Raw genomic sequence first — 18,266 nt, 5'->3', positions numbered from 1 at the left:
CACAAATATAGGTATTGACCAATAAAGACGAGATTATAACCCGGTGGTTCTGATCTCCGTGCACCTCTAGACCGAGGTGTGCGGGGATTGGACATGACTAGAGAATGTGAGGGAGAGAGAGAGAGAGAGAGAGAGAGAGAGAGAGAGAGAGAGATAAGACGAAGAATTCCAATAGAATATTAAATTTGTTGTCCAGGTTATAAGATTTTTATCCTCATTATGAGTAGTGACGAGGATGTGGGACCGTCCAACCGAAACACCTATCTCTCAACGAGGGTCTTATGTCCTTGTAATCAATGCAAGCATGCTGTGCGACGGACAAGACGTGTTTCTTTGCAGCACGTTCGCGAATTTGGCGAGTTCGATCCATCTATTATAGATCGAGTTGTTGCCAATTATAACTCGTCGGACTCTGACGCTGGCCAACAAGCAGCAATCTTGCAACCCAATAGACGTGTTCGCAGGCGCTTTGGTCAAGCAGCATATGTGAGGCCACAAGATGTAGCCTCTGACAGCTCGGGGGATGATCATGCAGAGCACATTCCCAACGAGGCAATGTTTGAGCCCGAGATTGATGAAATGATCGAGACGATCATGGATTCAGAAAGGCTTATCTATGATGATATGAAAAGTGAAGCCGATACGCCATTGTATAATGGAGCACGTATGTCTAGATTGAAAGCACTCCTGGTTCTTCTCAACATGGAGGCAAAGTTTGGATGGAGTGACACTAGCATCACAACGCTTTTCAGGTGATCTATTACAATTAGTTTACTTTAATAAAACTCTAAATGTATAATGATCTGATAGATTTTTACACGACTGTATCGTATTTTTATGTTGTGTAGATTGCTTAAAGAGCACATACTACCAGCTGACAATGTGATGCCAGATTCCCGAGATGAAGCAAGAAAGATTTTGCGAAACTTGGGGATGGATTACAATTCTATCCACGCTTGTCTTAATGACTGCATTCTTTTCAGAGGGGAATACATAGAGATGGAGAAGTGTCCGAAATGTGATTCCGAAAGATATCGAGTAGATCTCCACGGGACAAAAATTCCACAAAAGATTTTGCGACATTTTTCTCTGCTTCCTCGCATCAAGCATTTCTTTGAATGTAAGTCCATGGCCGCCCTAGCATCATGGCATGAGGAGAATAAATCTTCGGATGGTGTGCTACGAATTCCTGCAGATTGCGCAGCTTGAAAACATATAGATGGAACATGATCGGATTTTGCTAGGGAAGCTCGAAATTTGCGCTTAGGCTTGGCTATGGATGGCGTAAATCCATTTGGTCAAAGATCAACATCTTACAGTGTATGGACCGTTGTCATCGTCAACTACAACATTCCCCCGTGGTTGACTACGAAGAAGGGGCACCTATGGCTAAGCTTGATTGTGCCAGGGCGATATAAAGTGGAGAATATGGATGTGTATCTTCGTCCACTATTGGTGTAAAGGTCGACATTTTAGGGTGGAACGGATCGACAAAAAGAGTTTTACTCAAGATTGTGGAATCATGGCAAAATTTGAACAGTCTAGTCGACGACGTTCCTCTGATGCAGATCCCGTGGTGGCGGAAATCACTTACTTCGGCACGCTACAAGAGATTTTGAGGATCGATTACAGAGGATTTTTTGTCGACTTGTTCGACGTGAAATGGTTCAAGATAATCATGGAGGGTCGCAACGCTACTGTGCGTAGAGGAGAGTCTGGTTTTCTTGAGGTGGATTCTACTAAGAAATGGACTGACCTAAGAGACACTTTCGTACTACCCGAGCATTGTGGACAAGTAAGTATGTAGCTAGTTAACATCCCCCTTTTACAAGTTATGTGCTTGAAAGCTCTCATGTAAGTTATGTGGCTCTGGCAGGTAATATTTCATCCTAGAAAGTCTACATCAAACTAGTGGTACGTCAAAGAGGTAGCCCCTCGTAGTGCAAGGACGTATGAAGGCTACCATGTGCCAATCACAACGGCATCAATGGAGGAGATCAGAGAAGATGCTCAATCAGAAGCCGCTGCGGTGGTGCCAGACGAGCATCAAGATGCTACTACTCTATATGGGGTGCATGCAAAGGAGCTACAAAATGAAACAGAGGATATGTGTTTAAACGGAGAGCTCTATATAGATATAGGAAGTTATGCTGAGTTATGCGAGGATGAGAGAGAGATCTCTTAAAGCCACAAATATTGTATTTGAACAATTTTGCTCCGTGTTGTAAAAGCTCTGGCTCTCTAAGTACCTTCCATGGTGTATAACGCTCTTTTCTACTCGTGCTCACATCTTTTGATTGAAAATTATGAGTTTTCGACTTGCCTCTTCTATCACTCAATTCATTGCGTCATTGTATTTATATGCGTCATTACGTCATTGTATTTAATGGTCTTTGCGTCATTGTCTACTCTATTCATTCAATATTAAGTTTAAATATTCGTGTGTTTAATGCAGGTATGGATGATGAGGAGTTTCTTTCTTCTTTGTCACCGCAGCAGAGACAGTGGTACGTGGAGCGTCATCGCTCTGGCGCATCATCGCGCGTTCCTACTCCATCCGTATCTCCCTCTCTTTCTGAGCATTCGGCGCGCTCCAAAGCTTCGGCGTCGATGAGACGATCTTCACACTCGTCTAGACACCGGCGCTCTAGTGGTGGCGGTGGTGGTTGTTGTGGGGATTCCGCCACCGATGCCTCCACACCGCCTCGTGTTCGACGAGGCTCTTTACCCTCCCCTTCTTTGCCCGCCCCCACACCAGCCACAACATCGCCATCTACGCCAGGTTTTGCGCGGCTGACTGTTCCTAGCAGCTACACATCTCTACCTACTCCGCCAAGAGCCACCCCACTCGACACTCCTCGCTTCGGGGCCCAGACACCGGTGGAGAAACCTGACGTCCGTACCCCCATCGACACGCCGCTAGAGACCCCTGTCAGGACACCCAGGTTCACGCGTCACCGGCCAGAGGGCTTGCCTAACTCCGTCGACTTCAGCGGCGGCATCATCATGGATGATGACGGCAAGAAGGTGATCTCGCGCATGCGTGGTCTTTGCTCTCAACTGTTTAGACACTACATACTAAACAAATGGAGTGAAGTACCAAGTGATTTAAAAAACAGAGTCATCAGCATACTTCATGACGAGTTTCCCGTTCCAACACGGGATCAGTGCTTCGATGAAGACCTGATGAAGATACGAATGCGCAAATACTGCAAACACAAGCGTTCGAAGTGCAAAAAGCAATCAAGCATGGGTGGAACAGGCCAGAGTGGCCGGCCAAAGAAGATTGGAAGAATGCGAAGAAAGCAGTGCGCGAGAATCCCGACAAGTGGAAGCAACAAAAGGATGCAGCCAGAGCGCAAGTAGAGGCAGGGAGCTCGCACCACTTGGGGAGCGGTGGATGGGCATCATTTGAGGCCGATTTTGTAAGTGTTTTCGCATTGCTCTTTATGTTCGATAGTTTAGGGTTTATGAGTTTTTTAATTCTAACATAATGACATCTTTGTATGTTTTAACAGTGGTCGATGACAGGACGTGATCCCACACCGTACGAGCGCGAGTACGCAGGCAGGAAGGGCTTAAACGCCCTGATGGACATTCTCAGTTATCGCGGCGGCATGGTTAGTATTAGGGTTTACTCTTTTCTATTTTTTGTATTGTTTTATAAATGTCGTTATATGTTTATACTTATTGAAAGCTGTCTTATTGTCTTTTTTTGCAGAATCCGACAGATATGCCGCTTGGACGCGATGAGACGTCTGACTAAACGACGTCAGTTTAGCCGCAGCTAGATAGCATTAGTTTAGGGTTTCTCATAGCTTATGTATCATGAGACGGATTTTATACGTCTTTTTGAACCATGTATATTATTACATTTGTCACCGCAGTTCATTTTGCCAATCAATTCTTTATGCCTATGATGTTGTACAATTGTCATTATTACATTTGCCAATCAATTCATTTTGCCTATGATGTGTACAATTGTCAATTTTATGCTTGTCAATTTTGCAAACAATGCGTCTTGTGGGTGACTATTTTGGGTCTATTATCTACCCTTGCACTTTTTTTAAAAAGTGAATCAAGTACAATATGGTTGATGGTCACCAAAAAAAATTTCTCTCGAGCGTCGCTATAACCGTTGCTATTTATGGCTCTGGAGCGTCGCTATGAGCGTCGCTATAGACTTCTGTGAGAGCGTCGCTATGAGCGTCTCTATATAGCGACGCATATAACGACGCTCTCGTAGCGACGCTATTAGCGACGGTTTTAGCGACGCTAGGGGTTATAAAAACCCAGTGTATTTTCGTCGCTAACAGCGTCACAAGAGCACACAACCTCTTGTAGTGTTTGCAATTGGACTAGTACACTCTAAAATAGGCAATCCCACTCTCAGGACACCTGAGAGTATACTTATATTTAAACAGTAGGATTGGCTCAGGACACCTGAGAGAGCTACTTGGGATCTATGTAAGAAACACAAGAGAGAGATGGTTCCATCTTCATTAGTCCATTGCAAAAAATATACAAGCTACCTATGTCTTTCCATTCTTGAACCTCATACTTTGCACATGACTAAGTGGTAAGCTATACCATTTTAATTTAATTAATCACAAAATTTGATGATGTTTCATGTGACTCTTTGATACTGATACATCATAGTATTTATTGTCTCCTAGACAATCAAGCATAAAGTGAGATAGCTTGGCAACTAAAGAGATAATACCTTAGCATGAAAAATCATGAAAAGGTCTCCTAAGCACTATGATTTTTTTCCAAAGAGCATGAAAGAAGTGAGATAGCTTGGCAACTAAAGAGACAGTATCAAAGCATAAACAATCATAAAATTGCTCCCCTACACACCAAGATTTTCCCAAAGAGGGATATCAAAAGGTTGGTTGAGACATTTAAACACATTTTTGTCTATACTATCAACTTATAAAATATTGCAATATTTAACAAGTGGCACATATTTTACAGTATCCACTTCCAGCTTGCAAGAAGCCACATGGATCTTGTATGAGGATGCATGGAAAAAGAGAAATTGAAGATGGCTAGATTTCTAAAAGAGGTGAAAATGACTACCTATATGGATAAGAACTCACTGACAAAGAGTATGGGAGAAGAATGAGACACAAAATAACACACACAAGTAGCTTGGAGCCTCCCCAAAATAGGATTCGTTGACATTTTTCCTATTTTCCTATCCTCCTTTGGGTTTAGAGCCCCCTTTGACGAGTCATTCAACAAACGATGGCTTGGCATGATCCATCTCTCCAAACATAAGTATCTCTCCTCTATCTTCTTCAATGTTCCAACTAGTATAAATACTATTTTCCAATAATATTTTATGATTTTATAAGAAAGTACTCACAAGATCTTCTCGTGCTCTTAAGCACATTATCTTTTTGACACTTATAAATAAAATTCTCGATCCCCTAGATGTATTGTTCTTGTATTTGGCATTTTGAAGTTTTTTTTTCAAAAAAAGAGAGGAAAAACCCTTGGTTTGTGCACGAAAATTGCATTCACTATAATAAAAGAAGACCAAAACCGAATACGTTGCCTAAAATGAACATTGGAAAATACAAAGAGAAAATATTGCATACACAGCATGATAATGGTTGAACAAAAATATATGCAATAATAGGAACAAAAATACATATGTGCCTATTGCAATGACCATTATTACATTTGTATTTGCGCATGTTATCACTATACACGTTGTGAGCGGGATGAAAACACACACAGCGCCTCTATAACGACCCAACACACACTCTTGGGAAGGTACACACACACACTATGGGGCATCACTCGGCTTACACAACACACCTGGCCGAGACAGGGAACACACCTCTGGAGTGAGAGGAGAGAGACTATCCACTTGCCCACTCCACACAGACACACACACACACACACACACACACACACACACCCAAAAAACTCAGCTCAAAAGAGGAGAATTTCTGATTTTTAGATACAAATGAGCTTGGACCAACACCAATGGGGCAAACAGCTCACACAATATAGGTAAAAGATACCAGATACAATCACAAACTGGAGCAGAAACTTCGCTCATAGGAGAAACTTACACAGAAAAACAACAGGAAAAGAGTGAGGAATTTGGCAAAATGGACAGCGCCATCGCGTCCGGAACGGCCCAAAACCCCAGTCTACAATGTCAAAGTGCTCAAATCCGACCTCGGATGAGCAGTTTACGGCCAAAACAGGCTCCAAAAACCCAAAAAACACACCTGCGGCTGTTCCTCCTCTCTTCTCCACGTTTTTTCTGATCCTCTCTCTATTTTTTCAGTTCCCACACTTAGCTTTATTAGTTGGGCACCCTTGGCCTTTTAGATGACTTCAAACGGACCCCGAACAGGCCAAAAACTGACCTCGCAGTGCATAGTTGTCACCTTTTTGCATCATTCGCACACCTGGCACTCAGCTTTTTCTAATAATGCATCTCGCAACCACGTGAAGTGGCCCCAAAAAGCGGTCCTCATGATGACCTTTTTGCATAATTATCACAAGAAAACACCCAAGCTATGTCCGTCCTCATCTGCGTGCAAATATTGACCTCGTTCGCCCTCCTGACGCCACTAGATGCCATCTGACGCACCTGCTGACCTCATGTCGTCGGCCCGCGGATAGCTTCCTCGAGAATTTTTACACGCTATAAACTCCTCATTATTGTAGAAAAACACAGTGGTACTGGTGATAATGAAAATTGATGCACTATGTACATGCTGTCGTACCTGTACACATGTGGGCCCCACGTAACCACCTGGCTCTGGAAAATGGGCAATCCTTTATTCGATGCACCATGCATGGATATGTACATATGCGCAATTCCTTGCTCCAAAAAACTCCTGACATAATTTGCCCACCCCCTAGCCTGCTAGAGCATTCATGCTCAGCAGCAGCAGTAGTAGATGCTCATTCCACCTGGATCAAAAGGCCAAAGACATATCGCCTGATTCACAAAAAGCATCATAACACCACACATATATTTGTCACCAATCAACCAAAATGCACCTAAGGCATATCCAACTAACACATCTGCCCTGTCTGGAGTTCCAAAAGCATAAATATTGCATGCCACATTCAACCCAACCGATAGAGACAACTCAAGTGACTCATCACCTGGCATCTTGGCTTCACCAGCCATAGAAACAACCTGCAAATCATACACCCAAGTAGCTAAAAGCATTGTGTGAAGGTAAAGTTGTTGATATCCAAAGCACAAAAGTATCCCCGCAGCACACATATCCCTAGCATAGGCATCCACATAGCTGAGATTGGACTCATATATGCCAAACCCCTTCTCCTCATCATAAGCATACTCATCATCACACATAACTTCATCCACATCATAATCATAGCTATCACCACTATCCATAGCTTCTAGCATGGGTTCATCAGTCTCCAAGAATACAGATCCCTGCTCTAAACCACAATCATGCTCATAAATCGGTTCAATCACTGCACATACATCAAAATATGGCTTCAAAACAGGCTCCACATCCAACAAATCCACAAAATGGCTCTCAACCTTGCCCTCTTCCCTAATTTCCAAGGAACTAGTATCCAAAGATACGTGCTCATCATCAATAACCTCGACCTCACACTCACACCCAGAATCACAAGGTACACAAGTAGCCAATGCATCCTCTTCAAGACTTTTCAATCCTGTATCCAAAGAATTACTCACCTCTTTAGGCTCTTCCATAAACCTGTCAACCTGCAAGACCTCTTTACGCTTCACAATAGACCTTGGGAAGAAACGAGAAACATCATAGGATAGGCTACTTTTCACCTGCTTAGGCTTAACTTCATCTTCCATGTCAAATCCATTTGGGGGTTCAAAAAGCGAGCATGCAACACTTCCTTGACCTAACACATATAATTCGGATGTTGCTTTTTGAACTTAACAACAATTCTTGTACGTTGAGTGTATAAGAATTTTTAAGTGGTGTTGAAATATCATGTGCAGTACCATAATCAACCTTGCCACCATATTTTACCCTATAGTAGCATCCATGTGTATCTAGCACATATGTGTCACAGTCGTCATCCTTTGAAATTGGAGCAGTACACTCTAAAATAGGCAATCCCACTCTCCCATCACTACCAAAACATGCATCCCAATAAGAGTCCTTGTCTCTCCACCTATCATGACGCCACTCGCTACCCTGTCAGGATTGCGTAAGTTTGTTGGTAGATGCCCATTGATCACCTATGGATTGTTGATGAGGCTCAGGCAAAGCAGGAGTAGAATGCAATGGCATGGTCCCTTGCCATGGAAGATGGGTGCGTAAGTAAGAAGATGCAATAGAAGGGGCTTAGGGGATTCACTACATGTAAACCCTCCATATCACGTGCATTTAAAATCCCCTTCTACTGAATTCACGTGCTTGTTCATTTATAGCTGACTCCCCCAAGAGAAAGAGGTGCTATTGGTGCAACACTTTGGATATATGGAGTCCCTCCCTAAATTTCCCATGATGCAGTCCATTGTGAAAGACCATAATCCACTAGTTGTTGCAGAGTGTAGCAACCAAATAGACCCTGTGTTAAATGAAGATACTCCTCTTTGAAAGAGAGTGCCTATCGTAGCTCTAGATCCATGACTAGTCGAGGAGTCTTAGTAGAGATGAAGAAACTCCACCATAACTGTCAGTGGGACATGCTTGAACATCCACCTCGGTGGGGGCCCCATCTATGATGTGAACCAGCCAAAGGAAGAAAACGAGGGCTACTCCCAAGTAGGTCATCCCTTATTCCACATCTATAAGAGATTATTTGTAAGTATTGATCTAATCTCTCTCTAATATGCTTATACTTAATCTTTACCCTCTCTACATTTCTCTACCCTATCTATCTAGCCTAAACTCCACCCTATCTAGTGTCAACCATCTCTATATCTATCTAACCTAATCTCTATCCTATCTATCTTTACATAATCTCTACATCTCTCTATCCTTTCCTTGGGGGTGGCACTATATTGTAAAACTTAAATAACGTGTCCGTTCAAGGCATATTTATAAAAACCCTTACCTGTGAATACTTCACCAATAAAAGAAACCACCCTTTTCCTATTCAATCTGTAATCGTTTTTCATGATCATTTTTTCAAAACCCTTTTGTATGTGAAAATGTGTGAAAATATGGAATAAAATAATCCCTACACTTGAACCCACATGATAGGCATTATGTTATTACAGTGACACCCGCGAGATCCTTTCTATCTCATTATGAAGAGAATGGAACCAACAAAGAATGGGAGTTTGCACAAGGTTGCATGCCAAAGGTAGATTACTCATTCACCACAATAAAAAAAAAAAAAACTTGTCTTTATCTTTATAATTGCTTGTATACTTTTTTTCTATCCTATAGTGTCTTTCCTTTAACTGTATGTGGTCGACACTTGCATACACAACACATTGCTGAGCATCGAATCACCATGGATTGTGGCAACATGGGCAACTTTGACATAGATAGTGATGAGGCCAAGTACTATGGGGTTATTGAAAGGATACTGAAGGCTAATTTTAGAACCTTCCATATATACATTTTTTATTGTAATTGGTTTATGAATGTGTTTAGACGACATGAGAATAGAATCTACATGGTGGACTCTAGTGTGCATCACACAAAAAGGCATGACAACTTAGTTTTTCCAGGAAATTGTGAGTAGGTGAGTGACCAAGTTTACCTTTATTTGTTTTTACCCTAACACAAATGTGACTCACTTGAATTTCTTTTCTACAGGTCATCTATATCCCATCAATCCACCAACAAAGATTTTGGTTTTTAGTTCTGGTAGCATCTCGAGAAAGGAACACTTTTGCCTCTAATAAAGAAGTGGATACCATCTTTGAGTCCCAGGGATTTGATATCTATGTAATTACCAAAAAAATTGTGCATTCTTGTTGACATATTTACATAATCACAGCTAGCAAGATCACAAACAAGCCGGTTTAGAGCAACCTAGAAACACACAAAAACCCCATCGGGCTTTTGAATTTTCCCTGGGGGCCCACCAGGAAAACCCCAAAGCTTGGTGGGATGCAACTTAATATATAGAGGGTCCTAATCAGGCCCGTTGGGTGTTTTTTGTTGAGCCACACACACACACACACACACACACACACACAGAGAGAGAGAGAGAGAGAGAGAGAGAGAGAGAGAGAGAGAGAGAGAGAGAGAGAGAGAGATCAATGACTACCTTTGTTTTGGGAGCTACCTAGTGTCGCCACGATTATAATGACTACTTACACGCAAAAAATAGACATCATTTGATATACTTACAACCACAAATAACTGGTAGATGCGTTAGCACACGTGCTCTGGTTCGCGAGGAATTCTTGGCATTGTTTTGTAGCTCTCTTCGAGCCAATCATGATGGTGCAATTGAATCTCCAATGCGATGAGCAAGCAAGAAGTAGCATCAACATGAAGCTCACACTCTCTCTCTTTCTCTCTCACACACGGTCAATGAAAGTTTAAAACTTTGATTATGATTAAGTTCTCTTTACGAAATGACCTAGGTACCTTATATACTAAGGCTACCATAGGTTAAATCAAAATAGAGTTCAAGGGGTCAAATGGCTTTGTATTTACAATCTGGAAGTGCCATTGCACCTCGGCTTCTACAACTAGAATAACTACTCAATATAGATGATGTTGTTAACCATAATCCACATCATTTCATAACTATCAAAAAATAAGACTTTGGTATGGAAATTGAGTTATGTTGTGTTTTTGATCCATGGGTCAACACTCCCCCCCTCCGAATGCATGTCGTCCATGAGATGACCTCATATATTGTCAATGTCTGTGCAATCTTTGTTGTTGTTTTGCTTTCTTGTGCTTTATGTCCTTCACATCCAAACCCCAAGTTGAAACATCTTTTGTTGTCATTATAGGGCTATTGCTAGATCTAAATTCAGAAAGAAGCCAATCTCGTTCAGCTTGACTCTTATCATCATGGATAGATAAAGCTACAAATTCATCCATTTGAATTTGTCTAGTAACTTGATCAAAACCTCTTTTTGTTTCCATAAATATGATCACTTTACTTCCATCCATCATTCGCTTCAGTAAATGTGGCAATTTTGAGTATTTCTCATTCTCAACCTCTTTTTGTTTCCATAAATATGATCACTTTACTTCCATCCATCATTCACTTCAGTAAATTTGGCAATTTTGAGTATTTCTCATTCTCAAAAACAACTTCTACAATCTATAGAATTGAATGATTGGCTTTCAAAGCTTATGAACCAATGACAACTTTGTAAGGATTCTGAAGAAATTGTCTGGCTAAACCTTCAACTTGTTTAGACCAAGTTATACTCCAATACTAAGTCTGTTTGTCATGCCGAATCTGAAAGATAATTTTTTTGATTTGAGATTCAAAACCCATGTTTTCTAGGGCTTTTTAATTCTTTGCCTTCTTCGTATCACTTGTGCCGACATTTTTATCCATTGCTTTCAATTTAACACTACAAACATAAGAACTAGATGTTCATTTAAAAAAAAACTTTTCAATATATATTAGAAAAAAAATCACTAAGAAAGCAATAAAATCTACACAATATGAGATTTGCAATGCACTCTAGTCAATTCCACATATCAACCACATATGTTTTTGAGCAAACATACACATTCCAATGCACTCTCTACATGGCATTATGGATACAAAAATAATATGAAATTGTGAATGCAATTATAAATATAATGATTAGCTATACATCCTCTGCAATTGAAACCAATAAGACAACTATTTTCACGTGCTACAAAGAATCATCAACATTTACATTGAAATGATGATAATTATTTGCAAAACACACATGAAAACAATAATGTCGATGATTGACCATCTCATGCACTAACAATATTTTATAATACATAATTCACTCCCTGTATATGCATAAAACAAGGCAATGAAATCTTCAATACAATTACACAATTGAGGATTTCTTGTACCCAATCAAGGATTGTAGCCCCATTATGCATCCAATTCAATATATAAAAGTTAATTTCATCCAATTAGGAATTATAGCTCTCACATTGTGTAGTGACAATGTATATCAATTCAAATCTATGATGGTGAAAAATGCAAGACTTCAAGGATCTTTATATATCCAATACACTAGTACAAGGCATCCAACCCTTGACTATCAACTCATTATTTAAATATGCTCATCTTCTAAAACCAACTTCGGCCCTTTTATGGAACAATGGCTTCGTCATAACGAGCATAACTCTCCAAATTCTCAATTGTTTTGGTTTCATACCTTTATGTTCGGTGAAGGGTTTAAATATTTTTAGAAGTGGTTACCGAATTAAGAATCATGTTCGGCCAAAAAAAAAGGACCTGTGACTTTGTAACCTTAGGTCAATTCACAAGGAGATGACTATATCTAGTGCTCGGATATACTCCCCAGGGATTTTCCTAGTTAAAATGCCAAAGTAAGAAGAGGTTTACTATATACAATCAAGATCTCCGGCCTTTTTCATTTTCTCGGCGGGCTTGCCGAGAAAACCCTATAGCCCGGAGGGCCCCGCCAGAAAAATGAGAAAGCCCGACGGGCCTACTGGCTCTATTGGTTTCTGCAGGTCACCATCAAGATCACGTTCACAATTAACGTGATCATGTATTTTTAATGTGTAATTACTTGTGTTATTAACGTAATCACACGATTGTGATCACGTCAGTGAAATCCTTGTCTTTGACCCTCTCTCCCCTACTACCTTGGATGAGGAGGAGATTTAGTATAGAGACATTAATGCCAATCAAGTACCACTGTTAATCTTAGTGAAGAGGATGATTGTCATAATGATGATGATGAGATGGGAGATGAAGAATTTGAAGATGAGGAAGCCAACACATCTACAAATGATGAATTAGTTTCTCTCTTTGTTGATTTAGAAGCCATGGGTTTAGATTTAGATGACACCACTTATAGAAATATTTTTGAAGATGATTCATAAACATTTACTATATTTTATTCTATCATCATTTCCCCCCCTCCCTCCCCCCTCTGTCTAATTTTATCAAAGATGTTAATTTAGACCGTTTTGCTTAATTCAATATAGAGTGACATTTCTAAAGGTAAATTCAATCAAATGTATGTGATTAATTTAATGATCAAATGTTTACCATTTACTCTATCCATTTTTATGAAAATATTATGATTTATAAATTTTTAATTTGTAAAATAAAAAACAAGTACCCAAGTTTCGACCTTTTTTAGCTCTAAACCCTTGCACAAAAATGGTAGAGGTAATAGTCGTGGATAAAGACATGGTAACAATGCTAATGATAATTGCGATAACTGATGAAAAATGTTTAATTTACAAAAAACCTCCTCTTGTCCCCCTCTCTCCTCTTTGGCCACTCCATTTTGGAATCTCTTTCTAAAATATGCGATAAATGGTCATGGTATACTTGTCATCCTCTTATAGTGATTTGGACCATAAAAAATATTTTTCATATATTGAAATTTAGATATGGTTATAATATTGAGATTACTATGCCTTGGAATCAAAGTCATCTTTAATTTAGCACGTACTTAAGGAGAAATTGATCCATTTACTTAGAATCCGTATTTCATCAGCACCTTCTCAATAAATGCATACTCTATTGGGTGCTTGAGTGGAAAGTCCCTAGATTACTTCCTAGTTGCAATGCATGCACATGAATATTATAAATAATGAAGAAAAGTGAAGGAACTAAAATCAAAGTGCTTCTTTAAATTTTTTATACACCTAAGTAGTCTGAAAAAATCAATCTAGTGCATGAAAAAGAATTACATTCTAAAGCTACAATTTGTGATCATTATAGTATATTATATATCCACACACACAAAAATCAACAAATGAACTTGTCATCAATATATGGAATCTATGCTACTTGTGAGAGCATGAAGTCATCGACAAGAGTGAGAATATCTATACTTGGTTCTACAAATTTAGGACAAGGGTAGGCCCAAGGGTTGGCACAACCTTGGCACAACGGGGTAGGCATAAGCATGTGAAGGGGTCTCTTAGGAGTACAGGTGGGTGGAGAACATTATGCTTCAATCCCTTATCATCATAGTGTTATTAGAGCTCAACAATCTCTTTCTCTCATGTAAGCTATGGTGGGGAGGGAAGAAGACACTCTTGGATACATGCATGTAGGGCCTATAGGTGTGATGACTACATGGACACCATGCATAACCATGCAAAGGCATGCAATCGACATGTAAGGCATGCAATGGTTGTAGATGGTGGGGCCATGGGAAAATCCATGTATGTGCAAGGAATGATCACCTTGATGAGCATGGTTTGCATTAGGAGTAGCCCCAAAGGGGAGCAACCTAGCACCAGGAGCAATTTTTATTTCTTGCCCATCACCTCTCAAGGCTTGTAGAGATTTTGCACCATCATATTTTTCTCTGCAACACTACTTTGCAAAGCTTCTCTATGCCATAGCCATGTTTTCTATTACTGTTTCAAATTTTGGGTTTAAGATCACCATTGATTTCACAAGGGATTTCTTGGTCAAATCCCTTGTGAAAGAGTCTTGCACATTGTTTGAAGGTGCGTTTTCAAGACATTTTGGGTTTTTTTGGCAATGAGTTTTTCTTAGATTGGATTGCAATGTTGAAGCAAGATCCACCATTGATTTGAAGAAATTGTAGAAAATTGACGCATGCTCAGTTGTGTTGCATGCATAAAGAAGGCACATCAATCCATCATCAAAGCATTTGGCTTTGCGCTTTGTGAAAACTTAATAGGGCCTTGTAGCTATCTTAGAGATATAAGGTACTCTTTTTTCACTACAATTATGACATACATTATCTCCAAGTTACTTGCTCAAGGCACAAATACAATGACCTATGTACATTACATTTGGTATAGCAACATCATGTTTTAAGAAATCGGAAGATATGGCAGAACCAATGCGATTAAAGGGTTTCTTACCTCCTTGTGTCTATCCATAAAAGCAAGGGTTTGGGATGGGGCCTTTAGAAGGAAAACCATGGCCTTCGAGCAAGTTGATAGGTCTTAAGGTTTATGCAAGGCATGTAAGCAAAGTGTTTTTAACTCCACTAAAGAAAGTTTTTTTATGTTTTCACTACAATACAATATACTTTGTCAAGAATAGTTTGATGATTGATGAAATCGATTCTACTTAAGTTCGGCAAGGCTAACACATTGATGCATAAGTACGTAGGTGTTTAGTTATGCCTTTTTGTATGATGGTCTTCACGGAATTGTACATAAGTTATGCACAACCAATTTTTTATTGGCATTTACTTACTGTATACACATTTTCTCCTGTATTTGGCTATGGATATCTTCTTCCACGCATTTATTTTGACTTTACAAAAGATTAGCAACTCCTTTATGATTGAATTTGATTATTCTACATGCACTCTCACTAGACAAGAAGGATGGAGTGACCAAGATTACAAGAGGATCAGGAAAAAGGCCTACAGCTATTTTCTGAAGGATGGACATTTATGGAAGCAACCAAAGTGCCCAAGAGGGGTACACAATGGATTGTTTGTGATAAAGCAACTCAACAGAAGGTTATCAAAGAATTTCATGAAAGTTTATGGGCTGGACAGAAAGGAGTCTGGGCAACCAGCATACAATCCAGAAGGTAAGGAAAAAGTGAAAGAGGACACCCACTTATTGTTAAAGCTTTAGCGAAGGCGTGTAAAGGGAATATTGGTGATTGGCCTAAGCTTTTACCATTTGCTCTGTGGGATGATTGGACTACACATAGTTCTGCTATACAGGTTTTATGCCATTTGAGTTGATGTACGAGAAAAAACTGATTATGCCTATAGAGGAAGTGGTTATGACTTGGACCATAATGCCATGGGAAGAGGGCATGTCTATAGAAGATTTGCTCTATGTATTCGCCAACTTGAGAGGTGTCAAGAAGATATTGAACAGGCTAAAGAGAAGCTTAAGGAGGTAGGGTTGAAGAATAAAGCAACATTTGATGGAATGCACAGACTACAACCTCATGCTATCAAAGACGACAACTGGGTACTTTTTTATGATAGTAGCTTGGAGAATCAATATACTGCTATGCAAAAAATGGTTAAACGGTGGTTTGGACCATATATGGTGCTACATGTTTTTGATAATGCAATACATCAATTATCAGAGCTTGATGGCACTGTGCTGCCTATTGTAGGAAAACGGATCAAGCTATTCAAGAAGCAAGAAGGCGAGATTTTTCTTGAAGATCTCAATTTAGATCAACCTCCAAAAGATATTGTTATGTATGCATCAGATGATGTGTTTGATGACGTTGATTGAGTTCAATTGGCACAGACCGGAGGCTGTGCAAGTTCGAAGGGGGTGGATGTCGTGCAACTCCACTTCCATGATGGAAAAAAGAGCAAAGGGAAGCAGAAAAAGTTTATTTGAAGCTTACATATTTATTAAGCAGCAACCAGGGCTTAAAAACAAGCAAGGAGATCTAGGAAGTGTATGTTTTATGTGGTTATGAAGGCCTAAGCGTAGAGATTTCATGCTTAAAGAAAAGGTTGTTACATGTGAAAAGACTCTTGGGATATGCAAGGAAACTTGCATAGAGGAAGACATGTGGTCAGTGGTAAAAAGGAAAGTGTGTGAGAGACTTCACACCTTTGCATGAGGGAGGCCGGAAAAGTCTTAGTCTATAAATTTTTTGTAAAACATGTTTAGTGTAGAAATGGGCCACGTGAGTCAAGGAAAACGGCGTTTTGAGCATTTTTGCATCTCACGCACAGGGGCTTATTCTGCACCGATTAGGAGATATTTAAGTTTTTGTTCTCTGCTGTATTAGGGGGGAAAGCCATAAGCTTTGAGCATTTCTAATCCTAAGCCAAGCTTCCATAGCCCACTCTAAGACAAGCTCCCATAGCCACTCTAATCAAAGAAGCCATAACCCAAGCCGTAATCTCTTCCATAAGCCATAATTAATCATTTTCCTGGGATCTCTCTCTCTCTCTCTCTCTCTCTCTCTATCTTAAAGCAGCAGAGGAAGAACAAAGGAGAGAAATATTATCAAGGCAAGCTCGACAGGCCAATGAAGGCAGATTAAACTAATGTAAGGAGATTAAACTCCATAATCAACATTTAATTTAAGTAGCGGTACTGTTAATTGTTCGCTTTGGGTAATCAAGCTTCAGAATCTTGTTCAAATTGTTAGAGTATTAAGCTTTGTCTACATTAATTGTGTCTGGTGCAACTCTCTTTCTCACACCTCTCATAGCCACAGGCCCCGCGCCTTCGTGGCTCACCTTTCACACCCGACGCGAAATGAGCCTAAACCCTAAATCTCCCGACATTCTTGGTGAACCTGATGTGAAACAAGCTAGGGTGAGAAGAATATGTGGAGGAAGATGTCAACACCGCAAGATGCAGTCATGCAGCAGATTATCCAACAATAGTATAATCTGCAAGAGTGGATTTGTAAAGCTCAACAGACAATTACAGATAAATTACAATGATTTGAAGGCCGAGATATTAGCAAATTTTGCAATATCTATGAGTAGACAATGGAAGATAATGGAATCAATGATCATAATGCAGTGGAAGGGTTTCATTTAATTGTGGTGCTAGAGCTTAGGGATCGAATTAAAGAAATTCAGGCCCAAATTGTTAGGAATTTAAGAAGACGCTACAGGAAGAATATTTTCTTGAATATTCACAAAGGGTAACCAGACAGAGCTTCATGAAGTGGGTGCAGAAGAAAAACAAAAATTTATCTGCACGAGAATTGTTAGGGGAGTTGAAAAGAAATTTGACCAATTGTCCTCGATAGAGTGGCCTTTGATGAAGGATCAGAAGGTTGAATGGAATATTAGGCTGCTGATCCACGGCTTTAGAAGAGTTTGGTGCAATTGCTGGAGGATTCAACAGGTGAATTGGGCTTAACGTCTGATTGGAGGATAGTGACTAAAGCGGTAAATATGATCGACAAATGAGAGTTGATGATGTGGAAGAGGAAACTAAGGGGAAATCAACCTCAACAATACCCAAAGTGGAGGATCCAGTTCTCGACAAATTGGTGAAAGGTATTCAAGAGTTAAATTTTAATTTCAAAGCTGTAAGATGATGTCATGGATGATGTGGAAGAGGAAACTAAGGGGAAATCAACCTCAACAATACCCAAAGTGGAGGATCCAGTTCTCGACAAATTGGTGAAAGGTATTCAAGAGTTATATTTTAATTTCAAAGCTGTAAGATTTGAAGGGTTAACTACAAAGG

The 18,266-nt window shown here is 39.9% G+C and overlaps 1 protein-coding gene across 1 annotated transcript; it reads left to right on the top strand.

The window, feature by feature from the left end:
• Nucleotides 1-203: 203 nt before the first annotated feature.
• Nucleotides 204-3,942, top strand: LOC147445620 (uncharacterized). The gene is made up of 3 exons (XM_086526078.1): nucleotides 204-3,425; nucleotides 3,519-3,620; nucleotides 3,722-3,942. The coding sequence occupies exon 1, from the start codon at nucleotides 2,362-2,364 to the stop codon at nucleotides 3,364-3,366; it is 1,005 nt and encodes a 334-aa protein (XP_086382204.1). The 5' UTR covers nucleotides 204-2,361; the 3' UTR covers nucleotides 3,367-3,425; nucleotides 3,519-3,620; nucleotides 3,722-3,942.
• Nucleotides 3,943-18,266: the final 14,324 nt, after the last annotated feature.

This window comes from Adiantum capillus-veneris, chromosome 12 (genome assembly GCF_014529385.1).
Source record: "Adiantum capillus-veneris isolate H3 chromosome 12, ASM1452938v2, whole genome shotgun sequence".
NCBI lineage: Eukaryota > Viridiplantae > Streptophyta > Polypodiopsida > Polypodiales > Pteridaceae > Adiantum > Adiantum capillus-veneris.
This window is presented reverse-complemented; position numbering and strand designations above follow the sequence as displayed.

Bases quoted from the DNA above. Each gene is read 5' to 3' on its own strand.
- LOC147445620 (XM_086526078.1), top strand. From the start codon at position 2,362: ATGCGTCATTACGTCATTGTATTTAATGGTCTTTGCGTCATTGTCTAC.